Below are 17,343 nucleotides of genomic sequence, written 5' to 3'. Positions count from 1 at the left end.
AATACGCACATGTCCACATCGCGTTTCCGCTTTCGAATATTAGCGCCATCTCTCGCCATGTTTACTTATTAGAATCCAACGATTTTAACGCTTTCACGCTTAAATGATTTAACATTACTTATATTATTCTTATACTAATTTCAAACAACTCTTATCCAGAAGCACGCTTTGTTGAAACCCCCAGGTGCCGCACTGCACGATTTGGATCGTCATTTCTTGTAAATCTTGTACTCTTTCATCTTCCCTAGGTAGTTTAATATGGGTTCATTTAAGCGGCGGTTATATCAGGCTGGCCTTCCAATAGGTCACATTTTACTTAATATCACGTGAGATTTTGGCCAAACGTGTGCCAAGTTATGTATAAAAAAACACTTCGTTACCATAATATACAAAATCATACATATAAAAAAGGCGGTTTCATAAGTTATTAGGCAACGGGCGGCCTTATCGCTAATAAGCGATTTCTTCCTAGCAACCCTAATATTTTTATAATTTCAGTAGTATTATCCACGACAGTCTCTTATCCACGGGAATATCGCTTGAAAGGAATGTCTATCCGAGAAACGCGGTTAGCTATCACCAGATTACAATTATTTATTTTGAATTTAATATTATAAAATTGTTCCATCGTTACGATACGGTAGTTTTCCATTTTGATTTTACCATTAAAGCCAAATTTTGACTTTTATATAATTTATACTTATGCTAAGTATAAATTACTTATAGTTATTTTATTAAAAAACTAAAACTACTTATAGTTATTTTATTAAAAATATTTAGTGATTATTCAGCATTCAAGTTATTTAGGCAGCCCATATCAAGAGAAAAAACAGCGCAACATGACCACTGTACATTTGGTTAGGTATTTTAGCTATAATAAGTTTTGGTTAATACCAATTTAGGAGCTTGTATTACATTACATTTGATGCTGTACCACAAACAATATTAAAATGTTAGTATTATTTACTTGAGCAGCGCTTCCTGGGTGTATTTGTAACTAAACGGACGGATGAACAAACATCCTTCAAAAAATTTCGGATACAAATTTGTTGGAAAGTTTTAAACATACATATATAAAATACAGGTTACATAAGTTATTCGATAACAGGCGGCCATATCGCTAACAAGCGATTTCTGCCGGGCAAACCTAGTATGGAAAAAGAAAAAAAAAAACACCAACTAAAAGAAGTGCATAAATAATTCACAAAAAAGTGTGTGAGCTGTTAAAATTATTATAAAAACTTCTCGCCTATAGGTACGAAAACGTGATGGAACTATCGTAGTATCGTTACTAAACAAAGTTAGGCTTTAAGTTGTTATACCCACATTTATATCACCGCTACTGGTCGTACGTAACTTGTGTAAAAAGTGCAAAACGTTTCTTGGAAAGTGATTTCCTCTAATTTCCTATAGCCAAATGAGAGCAAGAATGTTTGATTAGCACATGAAGCACGTACCACTTTCACTAACGCAACTATTTTCACCGACAACAAATATTTAAATTATCTAATGGCATTACGTATGCAAGTGACAAGTATATTGTTAATCACACTAATAATTTATTTATTTATTTATTAATTTCGTAATCCTACAGCTAACATAAATTATATATAATAACAAACAGTTACACTGAAAATATAGCCAGAGATGGAATACATAATACATTTTACTACAAAAAGGTTCAAAAATTTACAAAATCAAAGAAACAAAAAACAAAATTATGCAATAAATTCAACTAAATAATACCTAATTTGGCTGTGTTGTGTGATGGTGTAAAAGGTGTGGTTTAATACGATATAATGTATAATATAATAATATTGAATTAATAGAGACCTGACAATATAGAACAATACAACAACGTAACAAACATCAAGAGAAAATATATAACGATGTCAGTTAATTATTTTAATTAGGCAGTCACTCAATTGAATTGTTAAACTAAATTAAAGAGTGAAATTATATTAATTACTAGATGACCCGGTGAATTACGTATCTACAAAGTCAAAACTTAATACAATATTTATAAAACAGACCAAGGACCTCATACTACAGCTATGGAACACAAATTTCTCAAGGATTCTTTAAATATATGACGACCAAGTCGCAATACTTTTATTTCTAAAAATTAAATTGTCCCAGCTAGGAACAGTTTTTTTTGGAAGAAATTGGTAACATTCTCGAGTGTTAGGGAGACTAATGAACAGCAATTCATTTTTACAGAAATAGTAATATACATATTTAAAGAAAAAACTTTTTAACCGGATTAAAATTATGTTTTATTATAAATTTATCCGGTTAAAACGTATTTTATTTAGATGTGTAAAGGTTTTGTCAATAAAAGACAATAATAAGTAATATACATATATTATTTTTTATATATAGCACCACCATATTATATATATGCATGAAACAAAATAGAGATTCATTATACCTTGACTGATGGGGTTTTTAATGTTTATTAATAATACAACTAGTGTTTAAATAAAGACGCTACACAAAGTGATACCAATTTCACACAAAACATCGTACTTTCATATAGAAAACCCTTTGACAGTTCATACCACCCGCGGAGTTTATGAATTCTATGCTGTGTGCATCGATGTTCAATAACTTACAAGAATATAAATTATTCAAATCATTGTTATAGGCCAGTGACTGTTATAGAGTACATATATAAAAATATGATATAGATATTAATAGAGTCTGGCTAATGATAGAAGATAACGAAAAAGCGCGGCAAATTAAAAAAAAATAGTATGGTATCCCTAAACGTTCGATATATTTTGTGGATGAAACTTACTTGATACTTGATTTTATTTTTTACATTGATAGTAACTGTATTTCTATGAAATTAAATACCTTATTTAGTCTTTTACTATTGATACTTAAAATGACTTGCATTGCATGGAAAACTAAAACTATATTTATTATAAAACATAACTTTAATTGGAATAATCAAAATCAGAATCCAAAAAATCAAAAAACAATGTTTAGGCTATTATACCTGTTAACTATTCGGAAAAAATATATAATAGAAATTAAAATGAGGAATTGCTTGAAGTATCAAGACAAAAAATTATACTAAGGGTCGATTCGACCAAACAAGAGTAAATCTTAATCTTAGAATAAATCGTCAGTTAATCGAGAGTAAATCAATTTTACGTTTTACCAACTACAAATTCTAAGAATAGTGGGCTTATTCGGGAATTGCTACTATACCGCCGTTTCGCATGGAATAACAGCTATTCCTAGAATAATTTAATGGCGTCAGTCAGTCCAATCAGCTGATTTCTGACGCACTAAATTAATAGTCTAGCATCGTATAATGAAACGTTTAAACAATTTATTATTTATTTATTTGTTTTTAGATTTTTTATTTTCTATAATATTAGAATGAAATTCAACTGGGCTCAACAGAAGTTCCTTTTTAGACGAAAGCCTCAAACAAACAAGAAATAAAAACTTTTTGTTGTCGTTGTTAAAAGCTACTTTTTCACACTATAATACGGCAAAATCGAGTTGACATGATGTATGCTTTTACACTGTCCAGTTGTAGAACAACATTTATTTGCCGAGTTTTATTTTCGTTCACCATTCTCTTGCTATTGCATTGCATTACGTGGACAAACGACTATGGATTTACTCGAGATTAAAATCATGGATTAGATTATTCTTGGTATAGTTACTCGTGTATAAATAGAAGTTTGTTCGAATCGACCCTAAGAAAGAAGAATTTAAGAAATTATACTAAGAATAAATTATACGAAGAAATTCAATGACATTCTGTGTTGCCATCCGAAAGTTTTTAAATAATTCAATTATCTTCATTCATTAGCCGACATTGCCGGATCAGTTGTTAAATTATGCAGAACAATACATAACGGAAAGTTGCGTACCTGGGCCACGTGTTGCGCCATGACCGCTACCACCGCCTTCAATAAATTTTAATGCGTATAATCCAGGGTAAACGGCGTGTTGGTAGAAGGAAGAAATCATGGCTTCGCAACGTTAGGGAGTGGACGGGTATTGCAACTGCGGAAGAGTTGCTGCATCTGGCACAGGACAAGACACGCTTCAAGAGACTGACGACCAACCTCCAGTAATGTAGAGGCACTTAAAGAAGTAGAGGTTGATAGTTTGAAAGAAAGCGCATATTTATTTAACATTTAATTTCGAGATTCGTCTAGGCTAACCTAGAGTCTAAACGTATCGCACTCTTGCTTTTAAATAAAGCATTTGAAACAAACATAAATCCTTACTCAATCAGTTATGAAGCTACACAAAAATTAATTGCGTTGACGGCAATAGAGAATCGATTTGAATGTCGTAATTTGTCGGCTCCGAATATTCCCACTGACTTATGCAAGTATTGCGAGAAACGACCAAAATTAGGGTCAACAGGTTTTTATTCTACTTCCATGTGCGCACGCGTTCGACTGGTTAGTGGAATTTTTAAGCCGTACACTTCCATAAAAACTTGATACGTCTATTATAAATCAGTTATTAATTAATGCTACTTATGAATTGTAAGGTTTCGTTACGGAAGAAACTTTATTTTGTTTAATGAATAAAACAAAAATATAAGTGAATATGTTTATGATTTATTCTACGTCTCCACGCTTCTACCACTTAAGAACAAAATTTTATTCTTATACTAGCGGATCCGACAGACGTTGTCTCGTCTTTAATACAAAAATAATGTAAATAATTCTCGACTCCACTTGAACATTAATTTTCATCAAAATCTCTCCAGCCGTTTAGGAGTTTAATTAGGAACACAGAAGATTTATACCAGCTGTTTATTTCCTGTAAAGATAAATAACCAGATACCGACTGCAGCGCCATCAGCCGGGTTGATTTGTGAATCTAAACCAGGGCCCCACCTGAGGAGTTAGAGGTTTAAGAGGAGTTCAGTGACATACACACGTGCAGTAGAATTATATATAAAAATATTAAGCACCAGAGCACCGTGCAATTCGTCCCCGCCGTTTTTAATTAATCCGTGATATTTAAATTAACCCTAATAAGTTTAAAATAAATATAAGGAAGTGAAAATATTAATTAAACAATACAATTGATTTTCAACTCTCCGCCTTGCACCATTCTTTCATAATGGCCATAAAATTTTATGTTCCGCTGTCTGCTGATCATCAATTCTTTACGTTACATTCACAACTTTTTGCTTAATATGAAATCAATTTGTTATGATACTACTGACCGAGTTCTTGCTCTAATACCCAATACTAATTTATATTTATTTATAGCTAGTGAGGACGACAATTATTTAGTAATACTAGTTAGTTTCTAGAATGTTTGTCGTTTGCAGTTTCTTTTACACTAATAGGGAAAGATTTGTATTTTGTTTGTAACGCATAACCTCAAAAACTACAATGTATTTCTTTAATTTTAGAATTACATGTTATCTCTGAGTAACATAGACTTTGGCTAATAAAAAAAAAGTTCAGCCGTACAAGTCTGGTACAGGTTGCTAGTTTATTTTATAAAGTAGTAAATAGTTTACGGGTCACACGGATTGTTATATAGTTTTGCTTATGGGCACCCACAAATAAAACATTCTTGGATCGATGCTTTTAAGAAAATCTTTTGATAATTGTTTATATAATATTTATTTTAATGTAACTCAGCAATAAATTTTTTTTTGCGAACTAGCGAACTGTGGAATCGGCTCCCGGGGGGGGTCTTCCCTCAGAGATACGACCTCCAAATGTTCAAAAAGGGAGTCTACTCCTCCTTCAAAGGCCCACTAAAAATGGGTGTCTATGGGCTGCGTGGACTGCCCTTTTTGGTCGTAACGCAAGCTCGTTTGCCCCCCTATTATCTATATATATAAAAGAAAGTCGTGTTTGTTACAACACTTATAACTCGAGAACGGCTGGACCGATGTTAGTTATATCTTTTTTAGTGGATTCTTCTCAACTCCGAATAGCAGAATAAGTACTAAAATATCGGATAAGTTATCGAATAACAATAAATAAGTAAATTAATTTACGAATGCAAACAGCATGTGGTGCCATCCGTTGACAAAACTACGCATCATTTTTACGTCGAATTCGTGTCAGTTCAAGAAATTCCGATCTTGAGGTGAATGAGGAGATGCATGGTTTGATCTTGATCGAAGTTACCTCATCAAAAAATGTTGTATATCAGAAAGTGCTTTGACATGCAGTAACGCAATATTGGCGCTCGAGAGAAGAGGCCTAATGTGTAAAACTGCCATTCTTCTTTCGCAATGGCACGCAATAAAACATTTCTATATTTGCAAAAAGAATTTGTATTAATGTTAACCTTAATGAAATCCTAAGTCTAACGAAAGTTAACACGATATTATTAGACTGTAAGGTGGAACAAAGTGCGCCGGGTCAGCTAGTATATATATAAAATAAAAAATTATACATATCGATTTATTTGTTACAGCATAATTCAACTGTTAAACATTGAATTTTGGTTAACTTAACTTTCCATTAAATTACATGTATGCATACTAATTATATGAATAAATAAATTCTTAAAAATAAAAATATATAAAAATATAATTGAGAGCATTCTACTTTTTTTAATCTTAGTAATTTTACAAAAACCATAAACTATTTAGCCACTCTAGCGACAAATGCACGCAGCATAAAGAAAAGCGACAATGTTTTTCCTACATTAAATAATTTTGCAATTTAAAATGTTTGTGCAGTAGACTGAAGAATAATAATTGCAGAACAAACGATAAAATCAAGATAGTTCCACATTCTACTCCGATATGAACCCAGAACCTAGATATAAACCTTAGACAATTTAATACCGTTATTCGCGCATAGATGGCGTTGTGTAACAAAGTTCACGCGAAATTAAACATTGCAAAGGAATGTATGAAATGGTTTCTCTACAATTATGTCATTAAGTTTACAGTTACGCTGTTGTCAATTATGTATAATTGTTTAGTTGAATTGGTTAACAGCATAGTCCAATTACTATTATTGTGTTTGCGACTGTACTGGGAATTTCTGTCAATAGATTTAAGTGGAGTAATTAACAAAAACAGTTGTAATTAAAGCTTTCGTTGTACTGTGGCTTAAATAGAGTAAACATAAAGATTCAAAATTAATAAAAAGATTCCGATACCGGGAATCGAACCCGAGCCTCCTGGGTGAGAGCCAGGTATCCTAGCCACTAGACCATATCGGATGTTGATCTAGTCTTAGATTTTGCGAATTCACAATATAAAATCGTATTTTAAATTTTTGGCTTTTAAGATTTAGAACTTTTCGCAGTTTTTGTTTATAACAGCTTACGGTTTGCTCTTAAAACGACAATATATGTTTGTTCCACAAACGTCAACATTACATAAAGTGTGTAAGAAATGTAATTATTTTTACAATAGCGAGGTTGCGCCGTTCTCATGTGTTTTGCCTATGTCTTGAGAAATCTGAGAAATTTAATAAGGGCCAGTTTCAGAAGTCTTATCTTGGCTAATCAACGCTTAATTGTGTCATATTAGGAAATTAAGATCTGTATGAGTATATAGCCTATCTATCCGATTCTTACTCGTTTGACTTCCAGCTGAATGCGTCCGTCTTTGTGAACGATAAATAGTTGTTCGTATGGTCAACTAGCATGTCTTTGACATAATAAACTTCATCGGCTGAACACAACAGCCTAAAAATGAATGAAACATATCGTACATATATCATGCCATTTAGGAAATTAATCATTATTATTATTGTTATATTCAATACTAATTATAAATCATTCTTTATGTTTAAGTATTTCTTATATAGTTTTGCACTTCTTGCGCTACCTTAATTATTTCCTACTATGGTAAGAGATCGCTCGAAAGCGATATAAGGTCCAAGCCCTTCTTATTATTTAATTATTGTACAGTATTTCCTGCAACGAAGTGTAAATAAATAAAAGTAAACCTGAATCTGATTCGCTACGATATATTTTATTATTTTACGCAAAACACATAAAAGAAAATAAAGGGTCTTGTAGACATAACCAGTATCATTATCTCATTCACACTTGACAGAAGACATTTTTCAACACGAAGTGAAAGTTGACCACCTGTGTTTATTCGATCAACCTTTATATTTATTGATTGTATGATAAGCGATCAGCTATTTCGATCGGAAGGGGTATTAATTGCTTTACAAATAATAGAAAAACGAAAGGAGATTGCGTATACTACGCAAAGAGATACAAAAGGGTGATTGAAGGTGAATTTCTAGCGTAATTTTCTAATTAAAAATATATTTTTTTACTATTACACTAATTCCCGCGTAATGTTGTCCATAGGTTATAAAAGCACACCGCACAGGTTACGGTAAACAACTATGTTTTATACTCTGCACTGATTATATAATAATAACTACAGAGAATACAACTTTTTGAAATACTCTCTATATTATGGAACATAAAATGCCTGGTTTTGATATTTAAAGCTGGTACAAGCGACTCATAAACGTAGTATACACTTATATCAATAATTTGTATGAACACTTGCTGCATGTAGTCAGTAAATTATTAGGCCGGATGGATTACAAATTCCAATCATGAGGCTACACAGCAGACATTGTTAAAAGCCGACATTTCAGTTAGTCTCACCCTAAGTTAGGTCAAAATGTACAGTAGACTTGTTCTAATAGATGCCTCTTGAAAATGAAACCACTGAAATATTATGACGCAAATAACGTATGGTACTTATATTATTATATTCTACCCTAAATGATTGAATTTACGACAGTGAAAGCGGTCAATAGAAAGTATAAGACAATGTTTCAATAACAAGCGGTGTTGTTACAACTATCATTACGCTGTTAGAAAATTGATACAATTTGTTACTGTTGCTAAATAATTGACGGGTCGCAAATGATTTCGTTTTCCTTGTTTTACCCAACTTGCTACATAGGAAGTGGGGAGACCTTCACATTTAATTATTAATAAACTAATTACTCAAATTTGTTTCTTTGTCATCGTTAGGTACTTACTAGGCCTCATTAAAGTAATCGTTATAAGTTCATAATCTTAATTATAATGACATATGTATTTATGTTAAGAACCTTCATTCACTTTTGATAGTCATTGTTTTTGTTAACATCAAAGAATAAAGATAATCTGTGGATAAATGCTTCGATGTTCTGTGGTTTGTGCGCGGCATTCGTGATTACGTTTTGGAGGGAATAGTGGATTATGGTGGTAGATAGATTAGTTGTGTACAAATAGATTTAGTAGTACTTTTGTGATTTGATAAAAGTTTATTTCTTATCACATTTCCCTGGTCTACGTAGCATCAGTAGGTTACCAAGTTTGCATTATATTTTCTATTATTTTGCGACATTTTATTTTACCATATTACACATTTATACAGTACTTAAGATTTTGTTTATTGCGTATTATTATTTTATAAGGTGATGATTTAAACAGCTTATATGTTATGATAATAATATATCTAAGTATTTCGAAAAACCGGTCTTTGGTTTTCTTTTCTTTTTAAACTTATTATTATTTTTGTTCCAGGTACTTTTCATAACCAATGATGACGTGACAATAAATTATGCGGGAAAATAGTGATATGTCATAGTGACAGTGACAATTGAAAAGATGGCGGCGTTAGTACGATTAGTATGTGCATTAAGTGCTTTTGTGTGTGTGAATGGACATGTTGCTCTTACCTACCCACCGGCTAGGAAATATGATTTAGACTTTTTAGATAATTCAAGAACAAAACCGCCATGTGGAATGCCCAAAGGTAAAGTAACATTATTTTTATTACAAAATATGCTCTTTATTATTTATATTATATACATCGATATTGAATCACCGATCTGTGTCCACCAGCCACATTCAGAGTCGTAAATTAACCAATGTCCAATCAGAAGCTAGAGAAATTTGCTTATAAAAAACTTATAATTATCAAATAATTATTATAGTATCTTTAAAGGTCTTCTATTCTTTGCCGTGCTTTTAACCAAAAACTATCCAATTATATAACGTTTTTAATTACGTATATTAGAGACTTAAGCACGAACGAATTTATATATTACACGTATTGTAGTCAAAGGACATGCTTACTCTGTGCTTCCGTTAAGTTCCAAGAGTTCCAGAAGCCCATTTTATTTTTTTCCCATACATATACACATCTACAATATCTTACTTCGATTCGTGCTAAGATTTCAGTCTTCCAATTATCTCAAGCATACTTTATAGTCAATGAATGACTAGTTACCATCATTTCGCTATCGCAATCTATTTCGTGCTTCTTGGGTCTTCCAACACCTATTGTTTCGAGGTTACTGACAACTCCATCCCACCAACGCAGCCTCAGTCTACCGGTTTTCTTGCCACCAGGTTGTGAGTTCACTAAGGACCTTGGGGTTCTGTCGTCCGCCATTCGGTGCACATGTGCCAACCACCTGATCATGTTGCATTGTATGAATTGGACGATGATGGCGTCGTCGAGGATGTTATAAAGTTTTTCATTGTAGCGAATATGTCAAACAACTGCAAAATATTATTTTCTTTAGCTCTTCTTTAATAAGTTTATTACTACATAGTAACTTATTAGAAACTCGTGCGCTCTACGTTGGCATGTTTATAACATTTCTTCTTGATGCTTATGAAATCTTACGTAAGTATCATAAATTCAAATCAACCTGTAGCGGTGAGGTCGTGACCTAGCCTCAGCCTAGGTCATTAGCCTGACTCATCAACAAAGCCACGATTCAGATATAATTAGCGTAATTTGTGTTTTTTGATATAATACCGTGTCATTATATCAAATTTTTGTATATAATTATGATTTCGAACCAAGTTACTTTAATTATTAGTTTTAACGTGTTTAAGAGGCAGGAGTCTGATTTACTAATAGTTAGTTATTATCGTCATAGGCACTCTGCCGTCTTATTAAAGAGATAATCAGGAGTTCTAGGTTGGGTGAATTTAAATATAAAAAAAATAAGCTTCAAAACTTAACAGGCACATCAGGGAACAAAGATAATAATTATTATGTTAGTGTCCAACGTCATAATCAAATATGGTACAAAAAGATGCTTCCCTTTTCTGTTAATTTGTAAAGTGGTATGATTTTAGTAAAACAAATCAGTATTATCTCAAGAAATAAATACCATAATTTGACCGCTAGTCCCATAGCAGTCGTGGCCGAGTGGTTAAGGCGTCTGACTCGAAATCAGATTCCCTCTGGGAGCGTAGGTTCGAATCCTACCGGCTGCGAATTATTTTTTATGGATGGCTCTTCTTTGCTTACATAGAAGATAATATTATTTTTATTAAAGCAGTTTTGTTATACTTATATAGAAAAACAACCCTTGAGAGTTTAGAAGTAAGGTTTTTATTTTATTAAAATTTTGATTATGGTATATACAATCACTGTTTTACTGATTACTAAAAAAAATAAAGTTTAACCGCGAACTGATATTTATAAAAATTGAGAAACGGATAAAAATGCATGACTTGAATTATGCAATAGGGGATAGCTGTCATCCCCCTCTGAACCCCTCGACTGATTTTAATAAAATTTGTTTGTGTTTGGACGTATATATATTACAAAAAGAGAGGTTACGCAGAGACGAAAAGAGATCTTTCTTCGTTTATAACCTGTAAATAATTAGAAAAACAATTTACCTTCTAATATTTTATTCCCTCGCTAAACTTATACTAATAATCAATACAAACATTTATGTATAAAACCTTATTATTCATTGTACAAAGAAGTTTTATTTAGGAAATATCTCTTCAAAGGGAAGCCATACAAATATGCGCGCGCAGAACTGTAGGCTTCAAATAGGCTTCTTGTCCTTTACGTCACAAGACCGTGTGGCCTAATGGATAAGGCGTCGGACTTCGGATCCGAAGATTGCAGGTTCGAGTCCTGTCACGGTCGAAGTTATATTTTTACCATTGCTTTCATTTGCTTTAAAAGTAGGTAGGTAGACAGTGCATTTATAACCGAAGAGATGCTGTCTGTGGTAGATAGTTTTTAAATAAATAATGGTTAAAATTCTTACATATTTTGTAGACGAATTTATAAAATAAAAAAAGAATCTTTATGGATTATTATAGTATGTATATATAACGTAACAAGCATTTTATTATTAAATTTAATTATTTTTATGCTATTTCGCTTATGTTATATATTGGTAGAACTCTGCCGCGACTCCTAGTTTCCTCATTTATGACGAGGGAGGGTTTTAGAAGAGTTTAAGGTGTTTTTTTTACTATTTTAAACGAGTACCGAGAGTTTTTTACGCCGGCTTTTTCTCCCGGCCTACATCCTCTGTCTTCTTTGCCGATGAGTAGGGATGCCTACAAATTCAAATTTAATAACGTGGAATAAGTGATGTGTGTAGAACCTGTATCTAATATTCCATAATAAACATTTTTTTTTAGTCGGTACCTAATGCTTATAGCGAGGCCTACACTGCGCGGTAGTGTTCCCCTATCGAAAAGGTTATGTGAAAGAAAGAGTAATGGCGCAGTTCACAACTTTTATTGTATAAAACTATTACATATGTGATTATATAACTGTGTTCGTATTAATTACATGCAATTAAGTCATTTACTCTTAATGGTAGTCACGCACGCCTGAACATGTTAATCGATTCTATGTGTGTACAGCCTTAGAGCAGGTTTTTCTTGTAGATAGGAATATATTACGCTTCTGATAATTTATGTAAATTGTAGCACTACTGGAGTTGTAAGAAAGTCACTTAGTTTATTACGTACTTGGTACATTACGCCGTATTGTGGAAAATCAATCATAGTGCCAAACTTGTCAAGCAATTGTTTCTATATAACACTCTGGCAGTTTCTTCCTAAATCCGTCTGTATAAACCAACCTAGGAATTCAGGCACCTCTGATTCAAATTCTTCGCGAATACAAAGAGATTAACGCTACTTATTCAGAGCTTGATACCGTATGGGCGGTGTGTACGGGTGACCAAATACGGTAGTGGGCTGATCAATTTTGAAAAAAAAAAAGCGATGTTAAGCGCCTATCGGGGACCTAAGCTGCATTGCTAAGCAAATATTCTTAAATAGTAAAAACTAAAAGCTGTAGTTGGCAGGGTTATATTTTTATTATTGCAAAATTTATGTTCACCGTAATTGTCTTGTTTTTATAAGATTGTAGCTTATAAGGTTGAAAATTTATTATATGATGTGGTCAACTATAAAATAAACAAACGCTCAAGTCGACATTGTGCAGATACAATTTTGTATATGGTGGTGAAATAGTTTAAAATTTTGTCGTCATTTTGGGTTTACTAAAGTACATTTATATACTAATTATTTGTTGCAGGATCAATACGGACATCATTTTTAGCGGGATCGGCATTCACAGTACATTGGCATTTAGCATATGCACACCGGGTAACTATACCAATATTTCCTTGTTTTCCTCACAGCCCGGCTAGCTCAGTCGGTAGAGCATGAGACTCTTAATCTCAGGGTCGTGGGTTCGAGCCCCACGTTGGGCGATCACTTTTGCTTTCTGAATTCGGTTAACTTTTTTATTTATTTTTGTTATCGGAACGAATAAAGTATTGTTATAATATTAATTTAAGATATTTTTGCAAAACACTTTATAATTCTGTTTAAATATCGGATTTTATATGTAAATTTAATGGTAAATTTTTCTTAGGGTGGATTTAGTTTAAGAATATTGGATTACTTAGAGCGACCTCTATTGGATCTTACACCAAGAGCTGGCGGTTCCGAGTTTGTTCGTGATGATGTGACGTAAGTTTTATTTCATAAGGTATTTTTAAGATTATTATCCAAATAAATAAACCAATATTCATCAAAATATTCAAGAAAAACTGTCGTCCGTGTAGTTATTATGTATGTGTAACTATCAGTGTTATTTTTATCTTACTTTCAGGATGGAATCTGTGAAATAAAAAACCAAATCCTTAGTTCAATGAAAAACTTAACACTTTATCTTACTCTCTCTTTCTCTTATCTATAAGAGCGTGTAATTGAGAAACCAGACAGCACAAACTATGACCCGTCAAAATCCAATACATTTTGGGCGTACGGGATTCAGATTTGTCTCTGTCTCGTATGAATCCACCTAACCCTAATTTCTAAATGGGGCAGACATATTTATGCTACATATTTCTTATTAGAATAAAGCTTTCTGGACATCCCCGTGCTTCTATTTATCTGGCCGCGGTTTTTAGATACTATGAGATATAATAAGTTTAAAAATTGCAGTGCTCAAAAGTACGAAGTGCATTTACCAAGTGACTTCACCTGTGAAAACTGCACACTGCAATTGCAAAGAGAAGCCGGAGAGTGGGGGGCCAACTATCGCTTCTGGTCATGCGCAGACATCGATATAGTACCACGTAAGTCTATGATAACATCAAAACTAACAGCTGAATAGTATAACTAGAGAGAGAGTAGATTTCGTATGGTTACGATAGTTCTAAACTATATCGATTTTATCAAAGTCTAAGGGCCTTTTCACACGTACCACAACCACAACCACATCTGAACCACACCACGTGGCCGGCCGTATATTTTATATTGAAAATGAATAGGACTCTTCACACGTACCACATTTTACAGTCGTTATCGACCGTGTGTGTAATACTGACCACATCGCGACCACAACGCAACCACCAGCGATACTGCGAACTAGTGGCCGTTCACATCGCAAACACAACGAACTGTGTAGCTGCACACGACGTAACCGTATCGCAACCACTGGCGACAATGCAACCACATCGACATTTTGTCGGTACCACAACGCAACTACAAAAAGCTGCAGCGACACTATTCACACGTAACTGCTTTGTTGCCGTGTGGTTGTGGTACATGTGAAACAGTCCTAATTCAATCAAAACAGTAAAAAAAAAAAAAAAAAAGTTTATTATGGAACATAAGATACATGTATCACTTATTCCACGTCATTAAATTTGAATTTGTAGGCATTACTACTCATCGGCAAAGAAGACAGAGGGTGTAGGCCGAGAGAAAAAGCCGGCGTAAAAAACTCTCGGTACTCTTTTAAAATATCAAATCATCAAACAACACTTATTTTAAAACAAATATCGCAAATTAATTAGAGGTAGCCAGCCTGTCTAGCACTAGTCCCAGGCCCTTTTATCGACTAGATAATCGTTGCCTTTATAGTAAGCCTTTTTACACAGCTTTTCTTTAATACATTTCTTAAATTTATTGAAAGGCAGAGATAAAAGAGCCTCTGGGATTTTATTAAAGAAGAGTATCCCTTTCCCCAAAAAAGAATTACTAACTTAAGTAAAATATTATAACTCCAAAAACTTACTTTCAATATTTAGTGCTGTTGTAAACAAAACAACGAATATGCACAAAAACGTTTTATTCTGTTGATATATTTATAACTCCTTGACTTTAAAAAACAACTTTTAATTTTATTCCAATGTTTCCAGGTAAACAATTCCATGAGACGTGTTCAGGCAAGGGTTTCCACATCCTCGGTAGATGCAAATGCAATAAATTGCACAGTGGAGCGCGGTGCCAGTTCTCCGATGAATGTTCTGAGGATACTGACTGTGGTCTCCGAGGGAAGTGCGTGGATGTCAACGCTACGGAGTCTCCCAGTCGAATGTGCTACTGCCCTCACGGGTTCTATGGGAAGGGGTGTAATAAAAGTAAGGACCTCAATCCCTGTGCGAACACTTTACTTTGTTTATGTAAACTGTGTTTATATATGTGCTAAATGTAATATGTATAACAATATTTTTTTAATACAAAAAATATTCGAACTGTAAATCTTCTTGAATTATAATATGTTTCGCATTTATCACCTAGTGTTTGCAGAGCGCAGAAACTATTAATTTGTGTAAGTTTTATGCGTGAAAATGTAATCTATATATATACATATAAATGAAACCCGTACGAGGTTCTTCTTCTTAGACGGAGAGAAAAATTAAAAAAATTGAGTGAAAAAGTCTAAAAACAACACTTTTCTATATTCCCATACATAATATTCGTAATAATACTTAAAACTCAATTTGAACTTTTATACCATATCATAAAGTTCAATGATAATAGGTATATACCAAAGAAAACATTTTGTTTCCGGGTCTACGAGCTCTAATCTCGTAAAATTATTTTTAATTATACCTACTTTAACCAATCTTTAAATTTTCAGAGGCTCCATGGAAAGACAAGGCATTGAACCTAGGACTCTACAGCAAGAGGGAGTTGTCAAAGGACTTCTCCCTCTACTGGCGCGTGATCAAGGACCTTCAGGAGATGGAAATCGTTATGATGGTTAACGGGACTTCTTATGCAGGTAAAATTAATTTAATACTTCCATATGTAAAATTTTGTTCAAATGTCTTTCAATATTAGCAACTCCAGATTCTCCAGAAAATCCTCTTTCATGTATTCTATTGTAATATTTTATTTATACTTGTTTACAATTTTAGCCGTTGGGTGGCGCCCTCAAGGTTTGAAGAAGGAATGTAAAAACTTCCCAGTGTTGGGGTCACCACCTGAAACACGTAAGTATGATCATATAATTATTTCATAGAAACATGACAACTTTGTTATTTGTGTCGCATACACTTTCAATGATACAATGAAACAGCGTTCAAAAATGAGTGCCAATCTGGGTTCATCATCTATTGTTTACGAAATGCGTGACCACTTGGACGCGTATAGGTTTGTTCAATGTCTGAATTACATCATTCTTATCAAGATATTTTTTTATTTATTTCCAGAATCAGAGCCGTTGCCAAAACCTGAGCCAAAATCAGAGCCGGCACCTAAATCGGAGCCAGAACCGTCACCTGAGCCTAAATCAGAACCGCAACCAGAGCCAGAACCCAGCCCGGAACCATCGTCAGAACCTGAGCCTACACCTGAACCTAAAGCAGAACCTGTACCCGAACCAGAGTCACCAAAGTCAGAGCTGACATCTACATTAGAACCAAAGCCCGAACCATCTTCGAAGTCTGACGAAACAAGTACTGAAGCGTATAACTATGAAAACGACCGAAATAAACGCGTCGCAATGCACACATTGGACGGTTTTGACTTTAAGAACCTGGGAAATGATGTTACTGTAAAAACCAGTATTTCCTACAAAATTTCGAGTTCAAAAGGTAAGTTTTCATTTAATTTGTGAAAATAATCAGGAATTACCTTTTAAATAGTAAAATAGTCTTTAAATAAAAAATAGTAAAATAGTCTTTAAATAAAAGATAGTCATATAGAAAAAATAGTCTTTCTCAAACTTAAATACTATTTTTCAGGTCGCAAAAAACGAGCTGCTCAAGAAATTGAAAAGTCAAGTGAGTGGTATCTACAATTGTTATTTTA

General features: G+C 33.3%; 1 protein-coding gene and 4 non-coding genes across 7 annotated transcripts in view; 4 read left to right on the top strand and 1 right to left on the bottom strand.

The window, feature by feature from the left end:
* Window positions 1-17,343, top strand: part of LOC125053332 — a 48,461-nt gene that overhangs the window by 19,113 nt on the left and 12,005 nt on the right. For all 3 annotated transcript variants that reach the window (XM_047654652.1, XM_047654653.1, XM_047654651.1), the window contains exons 2-10: window positions 9,526-9,757; window positions 13,325-13,395; window positions 13,667-13,764; window positions 14,242-14,375; window positions 15,444-15,665; window positions 16,169-16,312; window positions 16,449-16,523; window positions 16,743-17,126; window positions 17,277-17,315. In XM_047654652.1, the coding sequence (XP_047510608.1) occupies window positions 9,610-9,757; window positions 13,325-13,395; window positions 13,667-13,764; window positions 14,242-14,375; window positions 15,444-15,665; window positions 16,169-16,312; window positions 16,449-16,523; window positions 16,743-17,126; window positions 17,277-17,315 (1,315 nt within the window). In that variant the 5' untranslated portion in view covers window positions 9,526-9,609. The remainder of the gene's footprint in view (window positions 1-9,525; window positions 9,758-13,324; window positions 13,396-13,666; window positions 13,765-14,241; window positions 14,376-15,443; window positions 15,666-16,168; window positions 16,313-16,448; window positions 16,524-16,742; window positions 17,127-17,276; window positions 17,316-17,343) is intronic.
* On the bottom strand, window positions 7,123-7,194 carry Trnae-cuc. The gene has a single exon. It is a non-coding gene; the product is annotated as a tRNA-Glu (tRNA).
* Trnas-cga lies at window positions 11,157-11,238 on the top strand. The gene has a single exon. It is a non-coding gene; the product is annotated as a tRNA-Ser (tRNA).
* Trnar-ucg lies at window positions 11,836-11,908 on the top strand. The gene has a single exon. It is a non-coding gene; the product is annotated as a tRNA-Arg (tRNA).
* Trnak-cuu lies at window positions 13,430-13,502 on the top strand. Its single transcript has one exon. It is a non-coding gene; the product is annotated as a tRNA-Lys (tRNA).

The sequence above is a fragment of the Pieris napi genome, chromosome 10 (assembly GCF_905475465.1).
Source record: "Pieris napi chromosome 10, ilPieNapi1.2, whole genome shotgun sequence".
Taxonomy (NCBI): domain Eukaryota; kingdom Metazoa; phylum Arthropoda; class Insecta; order Lepidoptera; family Pieridae; genus Pieris; species Pieris napi.
This window is presented reverse-complemented; position numbering and strand designations above follow the sequence as displayed.